We start from the raw sequence: 20,851 nt of genomic DNA on the forward strand, positions 1-20,851 counted from the left end.
ATTATCAAAAATATGCAAAAAAAAATTTAACTAGCAGTTTTTGGCAAGGACGTACCGGTACGTCCATGGGGGTAAAGGGATGAGTTTTGTGAAACGTATCAGTACGTCCTTTGGGGGTAAAAGGGTTGAAAGATGCATGGAGTAATGAAGTTAGAATGGATAGTAGGTGCCAATTTGTGTGGGTGTTAATTGGTTGATATCTGCACTTGGTGCTGTGCTGGTTGGGGACAGAAAAAAAATGTTGAAACTGGTAAAAGTTTTAAAGTATTTGCAAGTGAAGACAGAAGTAAGGTTGAGGGGCTAAATGGAAACAAAGATAAGAAATAACGATAGTTTATATGAATGGTTAAGAAAGGGTTGTTTCGTATAAGTATCTGCTTATAAATTTATTGAATTATAGCAAGAAGAGAGTTAGGGAATAAGTGAAGCAAGAATTGCAGTGATTAAGATGTGTGAAAAAGATTGGCCAGACACTTCAGTTGTCTGTGTTAGCCAATGGCAAAGTGTACAAAGGGATTGTTCTGGAAACCTTTATAGATGTAATGTATAGCGTTGAATGCAAATGAAATAAAAAAAAAGGCTTGAAGCTGTTCCAATGTTTCCATATTGTGTGTTGTGTAAGAAATACTCTAGTGAGAAATAGAGGTAATTGAAAGTGATAACGCAATATGAATGTCGAATGTACTGTAATTAGAAATAATACATTCGTAAGATTCCATCTCTTGGTTTTTTGGTCATGGGGAAAGAATTTACGACTATATATTAGCGAACAGATAGTATAATTTAAGAGAGTTTGGAAGTAGGGAGAGAGGAAATCATGGAAAAGTTTCTGCTATTGAAGACCTTTTAAGCCCTGTCCACTCGATCGAGCATGCCCGACGGGCAAACGGTGATACCAGGCCACAATAGTTAGTGAAAATGAGGGTTGATGACGTCAGAAGCGGGAAAACTAAAGGAAGGGATCTGGCAACACTGTATGATGCCAGATCCCTGTCTGTGATTTTCCCGCTTCTGACGTCATTAACCCTCATTCTTACTAACTATTGTGGTGAGGTATCACTGTTTGCCCGTCGGGCATGCTCGATCGTGTGGACAGAGCTTTAGAAAGGACGGGCTTTCATAATCAGAGTAGTGCAAGGTTAGCGCGATTAGTGCTGTATTTGTATAAGGGCTCGACGTGATGCTAATGAACCATTTATGTAGATGTATGACACATCAATTGTTATTACTTTTACTTCTCAGAAGGTTCATACATAATTCTTCTGAAAATGATTGTTGCGGTTGACTCCAATTCTCCAGGAAAGAAAGACTACTATTGTCATTCAAATATTTAGTCAAGAAAAACAGGCACAACTTTACAAGTTTTGTTTTTATTATAAAACTAAGTGTTTATTTCTATCGATCACCCATGTAATATCAATCTTTGAAAGTTGTGAATTTCACATCTATAGACTTGCATATACAGTATATACTGTAGTTTATGAAATCCAATTTTTTTTTGCTGGAATTAACAAACATTTATCGAGGTTCTGTTTGGAGTCTTCTCCAGTCCACTTGTATAAATGTCGATCCACTGTGTCTGTGTTGACGCTAAATCTCGTGTCTCTCTCCCTGTCCACAGTTGCTTGTGAAACTATATGTCCTTTTATGCTGGTAAGCTGAGACAGCCATATATCGACCACCAAAATATGTCCTGATATTCTAAACGTTAGTAATTCTTCACACACACACATGTCCTAGCTTCTGCTTTCTGATGTACAAATTCTAGTAAAGTCATGTGGAGTTCTTCAGGAAATATTAAGTGGGCCTGCGTGACTCTATGAAATAAAGTATTCAATCATCATCTAATTGAACAAGTTTCATGTAATTCCCTTTCCTAGCTAGATATTGGGAAGAATTGGAGTTGGTAATAAAAAATACTTGATTCCCCATTAGGATAATAAATCCCTTATCAATGCAGTTGTAGCTATGCATTTTAATGCCTGCACATACCAGTTTATATTTTCTACGGAGGTACATCCATTCGTTCTTTCTTACAGTTCGTAGCCAGAGAATAATTTGGTGTAGTGTTGCATATCGGAACTTTTCTTCTTTCTTTATTCCTGGCCTTAAGCTTCATCTGTGGTGGATAATGTGGGAGGGTGGGCTGTGGCACCCCTAGCAGTACCAGCCGAACTCGGTTGAGTCCCTTGTCAGGCTAGGAGGAACGTAGGAAAGAGAGGTCCCCTTTTCTGTTGGATTTGTTTGATGTCGGCTACCCCCCAAAATTGGGGGAAGTGTCTTGGTATATGTATATGATGTATGTATGAATCTAATTTTAGATTCCAAATCTATGCTTGATTTCCCAAACTACGCTTCATCAGGTCAATGCAAAATGATTGCAATTGCTGATAATACAATCTCGCAAGCAGGGTAAATGCGAGTTGTTGCCATTCAAGCAAAGTATGAATAACGATGCTTCTGATATTTTGTCGAAATTCAATATTGAAGAAAGAGCTGTCAGTGATTTTTAGATCCTTTCCAAAACATTTTTTTCATATTACTGATGATAGTTTCCAAATTGTTTCCCCATTTGTTACTTATTTTTGGGTTTAGAATTTTTTGGTACCAATGATTTTCTTCCCAGGCCAAAACTAGGAATCCTGTACAGGTTAACAGGATATACCAGAGAAATATGATCTTCCTAATTGGGTAGTTGAATCTTCCTTTCTTTCTTTCTTTTTTTTTTTTTTTTTTTTTTTTTTTTCTTTTGTCGGCTACCCCTCAAAATTGGGGGAAGTGCGTTGGTATATGTATGTATGTGATATATGAAATCCATTTTAATGTTATTTTTAAAATATTTTATTTTAATTGTTCATTACTACTTATATCATTTTATTTCCTTTCCTTACTGGGCTATTTTTCTCTGTTGGAGCCCTTGGGCTTAGAGCATCTTGCTTTTCCAACTAGGGTTGTAGCCTAGCTAGTAGTAATAATAATAATAATAATAATTGCCCGTTGTATACTCTAAATTTACGTACCTTTGTGTAGATATTTTACTAAATCAACAGTTCAACGTCGTGACATTTGTTTTGATGGTTGAAAAATATCAAGCAATTCTTTTATAAATACTTTGTCACCCTCATAAGAGATTTGAGGAAGTAAACCAATGTGTTTTATAGGCTCTAGTGGTATTCAAGTGTACAAATCCAATGGTTTTGGAGATTTTTGAAAGGTGACGCTTGATAGAGGGTTTAGGAATGGAAGTACCATATATTTTTGGGGGGTTCTTTCAAACGTAGATGTATATAGATGGAAATGAAAGAGGCTAATTATTAGCAAAAGGAGATTCCTTTAGACTCCAATTTTGTGCCCTTTTTTTTTTAGTGATTGGAAATTTGGGAAAAGAGGTGATTATTGTATAATATAGGGGGGAATAAAATGAGTTAAATTTCTTTGGAATTATGTCAACATGCTAAGGAGATAGGCCATGTTGCAAGTTAAACACAAAAGGGCGAAAAGACGGTAGCCACGTAGATGTTAGCACTAGGGCGGTTACATCGAGACAGAAGCAGAGCAAAGGTGGAGTGCTTGTAAGATAGGCAAGCAAACAAGAATGGCGGTAAACACATCGAGCACGACTTATAGAAAGTGCAATGATTGACGCAGCGAAAAGATACTTTAAAGACCAATTATCAAATAATATCACTGCATCCACAGCGAATGCTTGAATCCATAAAACTTGTACTTGCTAAAATTAAGGGCTGACATCACAGTATTATTTACTGTACCTTCATGTACTTTATGTACAGAACATATGTACAATACTTCCATGTGTCGGTATTGTATATATAATCATAGAAATTTCTAAGCGTAAACTATTATGCACAGAATTCCTTATTGCAAAGGTACCTCTTAATCTAATAAGATAAGGAGGCTAACTGTACCTCAGATGCATTGTTTATCATCGGAATGCTTGGCTACACAGAGAATAAAAGTTATTTTAGTAAATGGTAAACTCAGGAAGATACTGGATCAGTGGTTTGACGATTTGACATCCGTCTAAATAATGAAAGCAATTGATTTTACCATAAAATTGGGTAATTTTTTTTATAATTTTTTAAGCTAAAATACCCTAGTTTTCCTAACCTCAAAATATGCACCTAAGTCTGAAATAAAAAAAGTACATTCCTATACAGCCTAGGTATACCAGTATGGGTTTTGAGGAAAGTGAGAGCGAGTTAGAAATTAAACTACATTCCAATACAGCCCAGGTATACCAGTATGGGTTTTGAGGAAAGTGAGAGCGAGTTAGAAATTAAAGTACATTCCAATACAGCCTAGGTATACCAGTATGGGTTTTGAGGAAAGTGAGAGCGAGGTAGAAATTACATATGGTCTGCAATTGTGGCTCATTATTTTCTTTGGTGATTTGCCCTATGGGGGTTTATTGCTGTAAGTGCACTTCATGTGGTGTACTGTAGGCTTTGTAGTATCCCCTTGACCCATAGCAACAACCACTTTTTACCCTTTGCTTTTCCTCTGTTCCACATTTTTTTCGTCCCTTTTACTATCCTGCCTTCATGTTGCAATAGCCATCCCCTCCCCAGTTTCCACCCCAGGCGGTACCTGTCTTCCTCGGCCCGAGCAGTGGGACCTTTAGCCTAAATCTGTAGCTTTTTTCGTCCCTTTTACTGTCCTGCCTTCATGTTGCAACAGCCGTCCTCCCCCGCAGTTTCCACCCCAGCGCTACCTGTCTTCCTCGGCCCGAGCAGTGGGACCTTTAGCCTAAATCTATAGCTTTTTTTCGTCCCTTTTACTGTCCTGCCTTCATGTTGCAATAGCCGTCCTCCAAACCAGTTTCCACCCAGGCGCTACCTGTCATCCTCGGCCCGAGCAGTAGGACCTTTTGCCCAAATCTATAAATCCAATCTAACTGGCCAGCCTCATGAAGCCAAATGACTCGACATTCTAACCCACCTTCGTGTTGCCTTAAGGTTTTGTAGAAAGATGGGAAATTAAAAAGAATCTTAAAAATAGTGGGAAGATTTAGGCATACCCTGTATTTGATAATACCAGTTTATGGTACATTAAAGTACTTCTTTTAAAGAAATGTGAAAGGTTATGTTAGCAATTATGAAGATTATTACAAATAAGATTCTTTTAACCTGAACTTTTCCTGAGATTCATTCAACCAACCCAGTTGACAGCTTGGGAACAGACTGACAAGGTTTCAAATATAGTAGCTGATAGTAATATTGTCTTTTGTATGTGGATACATTGTCAATAGAAATAATTAAAAAGTCTAATTACTTAAGAAGTATAATTTGATTTTGTAACATTGATATCACTAAATGCCAGAGGAAAAGACGTCAGTATATATTACTGTAGAGTAATAAGTGGTACTGTTATCAACTCTAATATTTCAAGGTAAAATATGTAAATTCAAATGTCCTCTATTAAGTTTGAACATTTTTTCTTGTACTGGTATCTGTTTTGAGGTGGAAAATTGAGCAAGTTAGACGTAAAATTTCCGATCATCAGCTAACTCTTATTTGGTATTCTAAAATCATTTGCTTTTTTAAAAGCTATATGAAACCATCAGATATGTGAAAATATTAGGTCTTTTTTCCTCGTATTTGTAAAAGAGGATAAATTTTCCTTTGAAACCAAAAGTCTGAGATCTAGGGGCGTGGAATAAAAGATAGTAATCTTTTATCCTCTTAGTTGATTCATATCTTTCTTTGTCATCCTATCAATGTTTTTGTTCTGCGTATAACAGAATATCCGGCTATAATTTCTTACATTAAAAATTTGGATAGTTGCGGATAAAAGAATCTGGTTATGGCAAATCCTTGGATAAAAAGGGTCGATATAATTATTCATATGCACTTGGATAAAGTATTTAAAGGATGTATTGATTGAGGAAGTATGTACGGAAGATTTTATTTATTTATTTATTTTATTTTATTTTATTTTTTTTTTTTTTTTTTTTTTTTTTTTTTTTTTTTTTTTTTTTTTTTTTTTTTTTTTTTTTGTAATAATTTCTATGGTTGATGACCACAGTTGTTACGACACCAGTTTACATAATTGATTATTGTCAATTAAATTGAATCCTTGCTATACTAGAGCCGCAGAACAAAAATAATTACTTGTCCAATGCTTTGGTATACATAACATATAAATATTTCTGTGATTGAACGAGATATTAATGCTGTACAATTATCTGATATTCCTGCTATAGACTGGAAGAATACACTTCTTAACAGTAATGGGAAATCAGGGGAAATGGAATACGATTGTAAAACCTCTATGGGTTTAGGTCAGATGAGTGTTCATTAAATTGAATCCTTACTACACTATTGCCTGTGTGTATTGCTGCTCAGAGCAAAAATAATTACTTGTTCAATGCTTTGGTATACATAACATATAAATATCTGTCTGTGATTGAACGAGATATTGATACTGTACGATTATTTGATATTCCTGCTATAGACTGGAAGAATACACTTCTTAACAGTAATGGGAAGTCAGGGGAAATGGAATACGATTGTAAAACCTCTATGGGTTTAGGTCAGATGAGTGTTCATTAAATTGAATCCTTACTACACTATTGCCTATGTGTATTGCTGCTCAGACCAAAATAATTACTTGTTCAATGCTTTGGTATACATAACATATACACTAAATATTTGTCTGTGATTGAACGAGATATTGATACTGTACGATTATTTTAAATTCCTGCTATAGACTGGAAGAATACACTTCTTAACCCTTTTACCCCCAAAGGACGTACTGGTACGTTTCACAAAAGCCATCCCTTTACCCCCATGGACGTACCGGTACGTCCTTGCAAAAAAATGCTATAAAAATTTGTTTGTTCCGTAACCGAAATACAAACCACGCTATTTACAAAGGGTTATTACTTTTAGCGTAGCTGAAATGGCGAGCCATTAGAATTTAACGAGGGTGTATTACCCCCGCGCTAGTTAGCGGGGGGGTAGGGGAGTGGTAGCTAGCTACCCCTCCTCCCCCTCACACACAGGTGAATACTCACTTTCACTTTTGGCTCGGACTGTGACAGACGTCTCTGTCTTAGTCCTCGCTTGGCAGCCATTGTCTGTTTTGTCTTTACTTAATCGCTTACTTTTCTTTTACTCAATATATATGTAAACATGTTTTCATGTTTGTATATATATTTGAGTATAGAAATAAGTAAGTTTCCTTTTCAGATGTGTGTGTGTAGTGTACGATATCTACGCGGAGGCCTCGGCAGTTAGGCCACCACGGCCTAATTTTATGGGTTGCGATCGAGTTTGACTTCGGTCTTTCTCTCTCTCTCTCTCTTGAGGTCGTTCACCCTTTTACTATGTTTTACTACGCCCTTGTAGCTTCCTTCCCGTGTGGGTGGGGTTGCTACGCCGTACATTTTGTCTCAATTAGTTTATGAATCTAATTGTAGTTGTTAATTTTTCAGCTTGTAGAACGATTCCTTTCGGGGTTTTCGTTTTTTTCCTTAGTGTTCATTCATTTTTAAATTACATAATTACATAGTTACATAATTATAATTGTTATAATTCTGTTTTGGTTACAGCTCTCCTTCCGCGAGTGTAAGTGGTTGTGAGGGCACGTGCCTGTTGTGTAATTCTTGTTCCTTTTCCTCGGGATTCCTCTTCGGAGCCTTCCCGGGGGAATGAATGTGTACTAATATTATTTGTTTTATTTTTTTACAGTTACCGATCTAGTTCGTTTCTGTAATATAGCAACGGTGTGAGCTGTCTGGTTGAGTCCTGGGGATTCGGCTGTTGCTGCCTCCCCCCTTGTATTGTCGTCAGGGGCGTGTCTCCTTCTACTGGTAGTACTCCCGTGTCGACGGACAGCTCTCCAGTTCATTTTAGAACAGTCAGGAGGCTTGCCTCCTTGGGCGGATAACTTTCCTTCCGAGGGAAGTTTTTTCCTGTCCAGGCTTGAGCTTTTCCTCTTTTGGGGGGTTCTTCTCTTGCCTTTTTTTCGTGCGACTATGCTCTTGGTGCTGAGCGGTCGCACCTGCAGTTTCGCTCAAGGGGCTGGGCAACTGCAGGGGCTCCTCTTCGGAGGATTGCCCCTTTTAGGTCACTGGCTGACCAGTCTCTTCCACGAAGTGTTTCTCTTTCGTTCGCGAGAGAGTACACTCATAGAGACTCCTCTTCGGAGGTTTCTTCTGTTGCTGTTGCTGTTGGCCTCCCTCGCCGTAAGGCCTCGTCGTAAGGGCCTCTCATCTCCCTATAAGGGTGCTTGAGGCGCCTTTTTGAATCTCCGTTTGCAGCCTACAACTTCTTTTTCTCGATCTTCCGTCTTGGTGCAGATGGACAGCAGTCTAATCTCGTCTTCCGACGGGCAACGGTCTTCCCGACGGACAACGGTCTTCCCGACGGACAGCGGTCTTCCGACGGACATCAGTCTCCCGGCGGACAACGATCCCTTCGGGGCAAAGGGTTGCCCCCACGGGGGTTCTTCCCTTGCGTGTCAGGGTTTCCCTGCGCGCCCTTCTGTTCGTCAGCGCTCTCCTGTTCGTCAGCGCTTTCAAGATGATCTTCCCTGCGGTTCCTGTTACGTGCCCTGTGCGCCCACGTTCGCCCTCGCGATCTAGAACTTCGGTTCAGGTCGGGGTCAAGGACTCTTCTTCTTTGCGCAGGCTTCCACGCGTAGCCTTCTGCTCGTCAGCGATCGTCAGCGATCATCAGCTCGTCAGCGATCGTCAGCTCGTCAGCGATCATCAGCTCGCCAGCGATCTCCGGATCGCCCACGTGTGTTACAGCTGGCACGCCAACGTTCTCCAACACTTCTGAAGGAACATGGTTCGCCAGCTACTAGCTCAACTGCGGATGCTGATCGCCATCGCGCGACCCTCAACTGCGGATGCTGATCGCCATCGCGCGACCCTCAACTGCGGATGCTGATCGCCATCGCGCGACCCTCAACTGCGGATGCTGATCGCCATCGCGCGACCCTCAACTGCGGATGCTGATCGCCATCGCGCGACCCTCAACTGCGGATGCTGATCGCCATCGCGCGACCCTCAACTGCGGATGCTGATCGCCATCGCGCGACCCTCAACTGCGGATGCTGATCGCCATCGCGCGACCCTCAACTGCGGATGCTGATCGCCATCGCGCGACCCTCAACTGCGGATGCTGATCGCCATCGCGCGACCCTCAACTGCGGATGCTGATCGTCATCGCACAATCCTGAACGATCGCCCTCATGCGGATGCTGATCACCATCGCACCCTTTCACGCGATCATTTACCTGCGCATGCTGCTCGCCATCGCACAACCCTGAACGATTGCCCGCTGACGCATGCTGCTCCTCATCGCACCACCCTGAACGATCGCCCTCCTGCAGATGCTGATCACCATCGCACCCTTTCACGCGATCATTCACCTTCGCATGCTGCTCGCCATCGCACAACCCTGCACGATTGCCCGCTCACGCATGCTGCTCCTCATCGCACAACCCTGAACGCTCGCCCTCTTGCGGATGCTGATCACCATCGCACCCTATCACGCGATCATTCACCTACACATGCTGCTCGCCATCGCTTACCGCCAGCGATCTTCTTCACCTACGCGGCAGCACGATCCCTCGGCGCGCCCGCGCGATCGCTCGCCTGCGCGCCCGCGCGATCGCTCGCCTGCGCGCCCGCGCGATCGCTCGCCTGCGCGCCCGCGCGATCGCTCGCCTGCGCGCCCGCGCGATCGCTCGCCTGCGCGCCCGCGCGACCGCTCGCCTGCGCGCCCGCGCGACCACTCGCCTGTGCGCCCGCGCGACCGTTCGCCCTCGCGCGACCATAGTTCGCGGCGAATTCCACAGCCGGTGGTAGCAGCAGGGACGCGTGCTCCTAGGCGGCACTCGGGATCACCTCCATCCAAGCACAGGTTGGTAGTGCAGGACGAAGACAGGTCAGTACAGCATTCTTCCCACCTTCTTTTCAGGCAGGAACCGTCGTGTCCTCTCCAAAGGATCGCCCGATCCCTTTCACCTTAGTGAGGATTTCGGACTCTGTGTCCTTGGAGCAGCAGACATGGTTTGATCCGCTGGCACGGGCGTTAATGAGGGTTATGAAACCAGCACTCACCGGCCAGGGTAACAAACCAGCGGCTGTCTCTCCTACGCTGAAGAGAAAGAGAGGAGTGGACTTCGTGGTGACTTCCCCCAGGGCGAAGTTGGTTCCCAAGAGGTCGGTCTCGAGGGTCCCCTCTCCTGCACGAGTACTCTCTCCTTCTCCCGCCCTGGAAGGATTTTTGGCGGGGGGGCTTTCCGTTCAAGATTTCTCCATCGGACAAGGGATGACTGCTTACCTCTTCCTCTGGGAGCTTACCAGGTTACGGCCCGAGGTTTGGTTCAAGGAAGCTACAGGAAGATCAAGGGTACTTTCCTCCTCTCGAGCTCAGGCACCTTGGCCTTTCGTCGTTAAGTATCTACTTGCGGACAAGCTCGATGTGGTACCATCTGGACGCGCTGACTGAAGGCTTCCTTCGGGTGTCTCATCTGTGGAGGTCAACGACCTCAGACACCCTTCCATCCTTGAGAAGAGTTTTGTCTTTGCCCAAGGACAGAGACTTAGACATCTGCTGTGCGGAGTAAATCGACTTCCGGTTTCACTCCTCCAAGGCGCTTTCTTCCAGACTCTGCAGGGCTCCAGCTCCCTTTTCTTTCAACCACGTCGGCCTAAGTTATCGGCTACGACAACTGGGACAAGGTGTCCAATTGCAGTTTCCTCCTGTCAGGAACAGATGGCACGGGAGACTCCCCCGGGGGGGCATAGTCCTAAAAGGAGTTCACGAACTCTAGGATTGCAGGTTTTTTCGCTGGGAGGATGCTTAAGGTTACTCATCCGAATGACAGCTTCCCGATGCCCATTCCCGCACAATCTCTGTGAGTAGCCAAGGATATCGCGCCTGCCGTCTCTGTCAGCGAATTCAGTGTCTCTGAACCTCTATGCCATAGCATCAGCAGAGTTGCCCGGTTGGGCAGAATGATCCATACCTTAGGCGAAGGTCTTCCTTAGGATCATCGACGGCTTCACCCCCGGCCCCCTCAGTCGATCCTTTCTTGTAAGGAAGGATCTGAGAGGGGATGTCCATAGTCGACCTCTCAGCCCTGATCAAGTTTGTCGAACAAACTTCGGCCAGCGTAGACCAGCAGAATCGATCAGACCGGTAACGAGGCGACAGGACTCCTTTAACCCTGGATCGGAAGGACGGGTACTTTCAGTTTCCATTCCATCCATCTTCCAGGGTGCTCGTCGAATTCAGCCTAAACTGCAAGTATTCCTGCTTATGATGCAGTGTGGCTATCCCGCCGTGGCATAGCAGGTTTGTTTCCCCAGAGAACTCTCCCTGCCTTCCTCTTGGCCGCTCAGGTGCAGACTTCCGCCTCCTCTGCTGTTTGGAGGGCTGGTCAACTCCGGTAGGCTCGGGTTTCAACCTTCTTCAGCGCCGGGAAAAACTTCCGAATGCTGACCATGAGTGTGGGCTCATGGTATTTTGCTTGGAGCCTTCTCTTCCTCTGCCTCAACATCTGGAGTATCTGGCCATGATATTGAGTCAACCGCCTTACCACGTTGGAAACCCCGCTTCTCGTCCGTCCAGCGAGGTTAAGCAACGTCGGTACTTGGATGGGTGACCACCTGGGGACGCCAGATTCTGTTACCACATCCTCCGAGCCTTCCTTTCGGTTGACTGTGGCAAGACTGAGGAGAGTCGCAGTACCTGTTCTCAGTCAAGCAGAGTTTTCAGCCCTACCTTGGAACGTTTCCTAGTTCTTCTTTCCTCATTGACCCGTTTATAGTCCGAACGGTCGCCTCAGGATAAGTTCCATGTGGGGCGATCCAAGTTCCGGTGGCTTCAGGCAATGTTTAACCGGACTCCCTGGCCCTATGGGACCAGCGGAACTATTAAACCTGCAATGGGTGTTGACCTATGGAGCCTCTTGATGGTAGTGGATATTCTCGTCCTTTCCCCACATTCTTGATGCGGTTCTCGGACTCGTCAAAGGAAAGGGGGGGGGGGCATGTTCCGGTCCAGGCCTATGGTCAAGACCTGAAGGATACCTCTCCATCATTCAGGCAGGCTTAAGGGCCTTAGTCTGGCCCCTCTTCAGATCCTACCGCTCCTGCCAAGTCGCCCCGTTGCGTGTCGACTTCATGCTAACCAGCAGGGGACGCATTTTCACACCTTCACATCTTGCAGTAGAGATACCGGGATGATTGAGATTCTCTCAATTCCACCATCGGCTCTCTCATTCCAGGCAGGGGAATGTTTCTCTCAGACTATCCGAGCAGAGCCTCATAGAGAGAGTGTACCTAGGGGTCTTTGACCTTGGGTAACCAGCAAGTGCTGGTCTGGGGGACCTGATCGCGACAGCTTGGAACCTCAAGCTTCCGCTAGTTTTCCCCCCAGTCTCAGACCCCGAGACTCTGGCAAGATGCATTCCGGTGATGGTGGGACAACTTCGACGCCTGCGTCTTCCCTCCTTTTTGTCTGCGGACAATGGGTCTCAACAAAACCAGGTTGTCTGTCAACCTTTCAATGGGAGAGCTCCACTGGGACTATGCGCAGAACGGTTTCTGGACCCTCTGCTTCCCCTGACGGAACTCCCGGGAGAGCTTCTCCCACGGCGCAGACTACTCAAGCAACCACACTGCGACATCTCTCCCGAACCGGGGCGTCGCTTCGGCTTCATGCCTGGAGACACTACGCTTCCTCCTCTAGAAGAGACAACCCGCTACAGTCGCGGTACGGAGGTCGCGTCATCTGCGATAGTCATCCACAGGGGTCTCCCAGGCAAAGTGAAGAGTCTAAGGTGGTTGGTGCCGTGGGAGATATACCTCTTCCCGTGAGGCCTCTTCTCCAGCAATAACGGTCTTATTGCCTTTCGGCGGGAGGAAACTCCTTTCCGCTCTTGGCAATGAAGCCTGTCGCTCAGCCTTTCCCTGACCTTCAGGCTTAAAGGAATAACTTTTTCCTGCCCGCTGGATCTATCCTCGCTCATGCGAAGCTACGATCGTCCCTGCCCTAGTCGGAGGAAGACCTCCAACTTGGAGCATGGCTCGGACTTTTAGTCCTTTAAGAGATCTTCTCAAGACCCTTTTACGACAGGCCTCGGATTGTATTCCGCCTTGGGTCTTCTGCTCACTCTGGCCACGGCCAGTGTGTAAGCAATCTTCTTGGTCTCTTACTACTCCCCCCCTTTCTAAGGAAGAGGGGAAGGCAACATTCAGGCTCGCTCCTGAGTTGTTGGCTAGACTCAGAATCTGAGGGTCCCGACCCTTCGGTCCGATTCATTCAAGATTTTGAGTCTCCATTCTGTGTCTGATGTCCCAAGACCTTCTCTTTCTTGCCAGTACAGGAATCGAGAGGTTAGCGCTGGGAACAGCTGCAGTTTGGCCTCAGTTGCAGCCGATTTGGGAACACAAGGAGGACATGGGGGGAGAGTCACCAGTATACCTCTTCAGCCCGGACTCAAGGACATTCATCTCGACCTGTCTTCAGACCCTCCCCCGTCACGTCGCCCTACAGCACGATGTTGGATACATCGCAACGTCCCTCGCCTTCGAGTAATACTACTCTGTGACGCAGGTGCTACAAGCTGGAGTCTGGAAGCGTCTGATGACCTTCGCAGCCCGCTTCCTGCAGGGCGTGACCCACAGGAGTCTCGATACGTTTTCTATCGCTCTGTGGTGGCTACACAACAGCTGGTCTAACCTCAGGCTCCTTTTTGGACAGGTAGCAGAAGGTTGAGGGCATTGTTATCAGGTTTTAGTCTGCATGGACGAAAGAAGTATGTCTGGCCCTTACTTCTTTCTTCATCATCCCCTCTACGGGGAAGCAGCATCCTGGTCTCTGCATAGCTGACCTCGAACCTCTGCAGGTAAACCATGCTTCCTTGTGTTCCGAGTATTGAGTCAATACTGTCGCGTCCCCCATACCCTGACGAGGTGGTATTGGGAACGTCCTAACCCAGAGTTCCTTCTGGAACTCCAGGTCAACTGCCTAGGACGGGTCACACTTCTTCCTTCACACACAAGCTTACGTAGGCCACATGGTTCCTTGCGGTGCAAGGAACTTGTGAGGTGCAGGGACTCCTTTTCTCGAGTGCGACTCACTCGGATTCTGAGTCCCCGGGTAAAGCCAAAGCCAGTATGGCTGGGGACTTTCCACCCTTCCTAAGGGATAAGTCACCCTTTGTAAATAGCGTGGTTTGTATTTCGGTTACGGAACAAATGACAAATTCGAAGATAATTTGTATTTTTCCTAACCATACAAACCTTAGCTATTTACACATATTTGCCCGCCAGCCCTGTCCCCCAAGACAAGTCCTACCTCTAAGTGAAAGTGAGTATTCACCTGTGTGTGAGGGGGAGGAGGGGTAGCTAGCTACCACTCCCCTACCCCCCCGCTAACTAGCGCGGGGGTAATACACCCTCGTTAAATTCTAATGGCTCGCCATTTCAGCTACGCTAAAAGTAATAACCCTTTGTAAATAGCTAAGGTTTGTATGGTTAGGAAAAATACAAATTATCTTCGAATTTGTCATTTTTCATATTATTTGATAATTTTTTCAGAAAATTCAGGCATTTTCCAAGAGAATGAGACCAACCTGACCTCTCTATGACAAAAATTAAGGCTATTAGAGCAATTTAAAAAATATATACTGCAAAATGTGCTGGGAAAAAAATAACCCCCTGGGGGTTAAGGGTTGGAAATTTCCAAATACCCCGGGGGTAAAAGGGTTATCAGTAATGGGAAGTCAGGGGAAATGGAATACGATTGTAAAACATCTATGGGTTTTTATAGTTATCGGACGAGGGAAACCCGAGAAGAGAGACTTAAGACGTGGTGCGTCACCCCTTCCTACTGGTGGGGCTTTAATTCCTGGCAAAGGACCAATGATGATGGGAGGCGGAGGAGGGCCTGGAATGATGAACATGGCACCTCACAACCTTGGCCCTCCCGGTCAGCGACATCCTTCCGTTTCCCTTCAACCTCCTAACCTTGGTATCCCTCGAGGAAGTACACAAAATCTGAATACTCTGAGAGGTGAGATTTTTAAAGAGAATTTTTTTTTCCATGATAGCTTTTTTAGCTGAAGAAGAGATAGAAGTTGCATGGCGGTACTTGAGATTTCTGAGCTATTGACGTAGTTTTGCTTGCCATTTCTTACATTTCCGTAGATTTATTATCAATTGTATATAGCCTGCATCTTGTTCCCTATATCTGTGAAACTATTGCTAACAAATTTTCCATGTTTTATGCAATCCTTTTCTCCATTTTTAAGATTTCCCATATCACATTCATGCTACTTCTGCTAAGTTCCGTTACCATGATTAGCTGCAAGTATGTAAAAAGATTTGGTATGCTAAATATACTTCTTAAACTATTTAGTTTGCCTGTATTAAGGTTTGAAGTTATTTATTTGATTTTAAGAATGTGCTAGCATCCATATTTAGTTTCCCTAAATTGCTTTACGGTAACTTAAGTTTTTTCATATAGATTGTCTGAATGCAAAAGGGAGGATTGAATTTAGCAAAGAAAACACTCCATGATAATAGATTGTATTGAAATATATAGAAAATGAATTTAACTAAGTGTTTGGAAAAAGAGATGTTGCACGATTTTTATAGTAGTACAGTATTAAAGCTTATGTGATTTGTATGATTATCTATTCACAATACAGCATAGTACTCTCATCAACATTAGTTAATAAACAATAACAGTTTAGGAAAGAAAGTCCGCTGTAGGTACTGCAGTTTGTTATAATGAAATCTCGGTAGAATGTCAGTGATATTATAATTTTATATTTTGTCTGCTTTTCACATTAAAGGGTTAGGCCTGAAGGAGTTATCTAGATTTTCACCCTATTTGTCTTCTTTCTTTAACCTTTCTACAGGTCTTGCATGTAATGTTTTCCTTATCCTTTATCATCACAAATATAAACCATTTTAATCTTTGAGGTTTCTCATGATGCGTCTTTCAACCTAGTCCTGACTATTTGCAAGAGGATCGTCCCTTCATACACAGGCCTTGAATCTTATCTCTTTGGTCAGACTTTATTCAAAAATTTCCTGATTTTCATAGCCAGTGTTTATTTCTGATATATAGAGTAGAACCAGCCGTATACAACTGCTACAAGTCTGCTTTGTTCTCTTGGATATTTTCTGTTTGTTGATATAACTTTACTTTCATTTTATTCATGCTACAGCCCTTTTGTTAATTACTTCTCACCCAATCTTGCTTCTTAGTTGAGTGTTTCTAAGGTAACAGAAATACCCTACCTCTACGGTGAATTTTCTTTACAAGACCTGCCTGTTTATCCAAACAGGGTTCTCAGCTTCCCCTATTGCTTCCTCTTTTAATGCATTTTTTTGCATAAAAAATCTTACCCCATGTATATTTATAGTAGTAGATTCTGTGCTTTGAAAATTTCTGCCTAAAAGAATATTTTGTATTCCATTTGTATTTGTACATTTTGTACACAAAAAAAAATATTCTAAGTAAATTTTTTAGTCCATTTGTGTAGCGGTACATATTGGTCACAAAATCTCTTATGCGGAGTATATTTTGTAGTGCAAAATATCTCTTGTGATAGGTTTCATTCGGTACATAGTACAGTATGTAGTTCACCTCACGTCATCATCATGGTCTCTTCTCTGCTTGTAGCCCTTTGCCCCTTTGTCAGCTATCATTAACGTTAATCTACTTAAATGTTGATTAAAGTTCTCTTCTCTCTGCTGCAATCTTCCACCTTTGAAATATTTTCGCCCCTTATTCTTCCGATTGTACTGTTACGCTACGTCATCAGAATAAACCATCTCGGTGAAGTCTCCTTTATTTTATTACTTGGCAGTTCAGCGAAAGGGCTCCTTACAGATATTTCAGACATCATCATTTGCCAGACATCATTTGCCATTCTTTGATATACCTGCCTCTGCTTTTAATTTCCTGTTTATGATAGTGTAGTCTATTAAATGTCTTCTGAATATATACAAGTAGTAAAATCTCTTCCACTTTGCATGTTACTATTACAGTACTACTGTAGCAGCCTCAAACATTTGACTTAATTAATTCTCACCTGCTTGCTCTCACAAATCTGCCTAGGGTGTCTTGATTCCAAGCTAACTAGCCTAGCATAGACCTTGAGAATATGAAGTCTGTGAAAATTACAGCTTCGTTAACGCTTGCGAGTTTCGATTTGAAAAGGTAATCGCTTGAAGCATGTGAAAATTACAGCTTCGTTAATGCTTGCGAGTTTCGATTTGAAAAGGTAATCGCTTGAAGCATGTGAAAATTACAGCTTCGTTAACGCTTGCGAGTTTCGATATGAAAAAGTAATCGCTTGAAGCATGTGAAAATTACAGCTTCGTTAACGCTTGCGGGTTTCGATTTGAAAAGGTAATCGCTTGAAGCATGTGAAAATCACAGCTTTAATGCTTGCGAGTTTCGATACGAAAAGGTAATCGCTTGAAGCATGTGAAAATTACAGCTTCGTTAATGCTTGCGAGTTTTGATTTGAAAAGGTAATCGCTTGAAACTTGTGAACATTACAGCTTCATTAACGCTTGCGAGTTCTGATATGAAAAGGTAATCGCTTGAAGCATGTGAAAATTACAGTTTCCTTAATGCTTTTAAGTTTTTATACGAAATGTCATGTATGAACACTACAGCATTATTAAGAATGAATATCCAGCTTTCTCCACTTTTCTTTGGTGGTTAGCCTAACTTGTCTTTGGAAGTATAAACCAAGACTTAAGAGCTAGTCAAGTAGCAATTGCTGTCTAATTGCCATGATGCAATGATCCCCACCAAGAAGTGACAAGAGGACTGTTAAGGATGGCCCAAATATCCTATAAATAGCACCATAATCTATAGGATTTCAATGGGGAAAAGAGCACTTTTTAACCCTTTTACCCCCAATGGACGTACTGGTACGTTTCACAAAACTCATCTCTTTACCCCCATGGACGTACTGGTACGTTTCACAAAACTCATCCCTTTTACCCCCATGGACGTACTGGTACGTTTCACAAAACTCATCCCTTTTACCCCCATGGGCGTACTAGTACGTTTCACAAAACTCATCCCTTTACCCCCATGGACGTATTGGTACGTCCTTGCAAAAAAATGGTTTTTAAAATTTTTTTGCATATTTTTGATAACTTTGAGGAACTTCAGGCATTTTCCAAAATAATGAGATCAACCTGACCTCTTTATGATGAAAATTAAGGCTGTTAGCGCAATTTAAAAAAAAATATCTTGCAAAATGTGCTTGGAAAAAAATGCCTGGGGGTTAAGGGTTGGAAAGTTCCAAATAGCATTGGGGGTAAAAGGGTTAAAGATAGAAAAATCGGCAGCATAACTCGCCAATTTCTTAATAGCGAAACCTCTAGGTACGAAAGTTTCTCTATATGAAAAACTTTTAAGCACTGTTGAATTAGGTATATTTAATGATTCAATTGTATTTAGCTCTTTCATTCCATTTCATTGTACGGAAAATTCGTAACGAAAACCACTCTGGAATGAATTAATTTCATATCCTGAGGTAGTACTGTATCTCAGATGATTGCTGCTCAATCAAAAATTTGGTCCCTCTTTGCAGAAGAATCTCATTTGTAATAGCACTGTGCTGCTTTTCTTGCACCTAACCTAATAACCTTGACATTTTTAGGTGCAAATCTATTTTACCATGCTTGATATATGTTATAGAATCTCTGGAGTCATCATTTACTGTAAATTGGTTTATATTTCTCTGTGTGCAGACAGAATTTCTTTTAAGCAATGCATTTCTGTTCACTGAAGCACATTGTCCGTTCTTCTCCTCTAAGCACACATTTGAACACTTCTCTCGCTACAAATACTACCGGTTGTGGGTGTAGAAGCAATTACGGCTTTAATTTTTTTTTATGGCATATTGTACATTGATAGTTAGCTTTTTTTCATTCATGAATATCTATTCTCTGACTTTAAGAAGGAATTTATCTCTGGCTTGGCAGAATTGTCATCATTGTTGTTCTTGCATTTTGGTTCCATAAAATTTCTTCATCAAGATTAGTAGCATTCTCACCATGAATGCTAGGCCATGTCCGATGCATCGCAAAAGTATTGCTCGGGAGAAGATGGGAGATTATTATGACAAAGGATCACCTGACCCAAGATTATGCGTGTAATTTTGGTGTGAAACATTGTGATAAGGAACTTCAAAGGCTGGATCTTGGATAGCAAGATAAAACTGAAACTGAAATTCAACTATTTGGGTGCAAAGATCTGATTATTAAGTGGAAATAACTAAAAATCTATATAGTCTAAAACTAGAAACAGAGTTTCTTTTATCCTTACTGAATTTTAGGTATATTTTTATAGGTAACATTTGAACAAAAAGGTCCTGTATAGCACCACAATTTATAATGAGGATCTTATAAACTCATTAACAGTCTACTTTTCAGACATAGGCTTGGCTAACTAAGCATAGCTCTACCAAATCCACTAATTGCAGTGTATACTACTCTTAACGGCTTATTCTTATTCAAATGCTATGATTTACAAGACTTACAGTATTTATTTTAACTTAATACATTTGTTGTTGCAAGTTGTAATATACTAGACCACTCTATTTATCTGAATGAACTACATAAATGTGACTTCTTTGCTTGTGTATATGAATTATCAATTGAAGTGTTAAGGTTTAAGTTGATAATGAATATGTAATCATTTACAGCATATGATGATATGATCATTTTAAAGATTAAGTTCTTCAGGAGCAATGACAGTCTAGTCAGCTCTTAATATTTTTTGGTTGAACTTTCGGCAAATTGAATATTCATAGGAAGCCCAGCAAATTTCTTTAAAAATAACGTTTTTCAAGTACAGTGATACCTCGGTAGTCGAACGACTCTATACTCGAACAATTCGGAGTTCGACCAAAATTTTCGAGAAATTTTTGCTGCGGTGCTCGACCAAAAATTCGGTACTCGACCAGCCGAACACGTGACGACCGCATGGGCTTTGTGATGATCGCGCCATCTCGGCCACTCTCGCTTGTTCGGGAAGCATCAGTTCTCTCGAGAGCGTCACTCAGACAACGCGCGATCAGCATTCGTTGTGATTTAGTGATTTTCAGTGCTTTTAATTGCTTTTTTAGCTTTCATAATGAGTCCCAAGAAAGTAATGAGTGTTAAGGGGAAGGAGAAGAGGAAAACAGTGCGAACAACGATCGAGTTGAAGAAGGAAATTATAGCGAAATATGAGAATGGTGTACGAGTGTCCGATTTAGCGGTAGAATACGGAATGGCGAAGTCGACCATTTCTACGTTTTTAAAGCATAAAGAAATGATTAAGAAGGCGAATGTTGCAACGGGAGTTACGGCGGTAACTAAGCAAAGGCCACAAGTGATTGAGGAGATGGAAAAGTTGCTTTTAATATTTATTAAAGAAAAACAGTTGGCCGGGGAAAGTGTTAGTGAAGCGTTCATTTGTGAAAAAGCGTTGCATATCTATGAAGAATTAGTGAAGAAAAGTCCGAGTACCAGTGAAAGTGATTCATTTACATTTAAAGCGAGCAGGGGTTGGTTTGAAAAGTTTCGTAATAGAACAGGTATTCATCGTGTTACTAGGCATGGGGAGGCAGCTAGTTCGGATCAAATTGCAGCCGATAAATACGTGGGGGAATTCGATCGGTACATAAATGAACAAAATTTGATCGCACAACAAGTCTTTAATTGTGATGAGACTGGGTTATTTTGGAAGAAAATGCCAGCCAATACGTACATTACCAAGGACGAGACGAAGATGCCAGGTCACAAGCCAATGAAAGATAGGCTAACATTGTTGCTGTG

General features: G+C 42.6%; 1 protein-coding gene and 1 long non-coding RNA gene across 7 annotated transcripts in view; one reads left to right on the forward strand and one right to left on the reverse strand.

Moving 5' to 3' along the window:
• Nucleotides 1-20,851, forward strand: part of LOC137652538 (eukaryotic translation initiation factor 4E transporter-like) — a 161,543-nt gene that overhangs the window by 125,050 nt on the left and 15,642 nt on the right. For 5 of the 6 annotated variants that reach the window (XM_068386009.1, XM_068386005.1, XM_068386007.1 and 2 more), the window contains one exon: nt 14,820-15,062. The exons of the other annotated variant lie outside the window; for it this stretch is intronic. In XM_068386009.1, coding sequence (XP_068242110.1) covers nt 14,820-15,062 — 243 coding nt within the window. The remainder of the gene's footprint in view (nt 1-14,819; nt 15,063-20,851) is intronic. 6 annotated transcript variants of the gene reach the window in all.
• The window catches only part of LOC137652541 (uncharacterized), a 282,636-nt gene that overhangs the window by 87,879 nt on the left and 173,906 nt on the right, over nt 1-20,851 (reverse strand). The window lies entirely within an intron of this gene.

This window comes from Palaemon carinicauda, chromosome 13 (genome assembly GCF_036898095.1).
Source record: "Palaemon carinicauda isolate YSFRI2023 chromosome 13, ASM3689809v2, whole genome shotgun sequence".
NCBI lineage: Eukaryota > Metazoa > Arthropoda > Malacostraca > Decapoda > Palaemonidae > Palaemon > Palaemon carinicauda.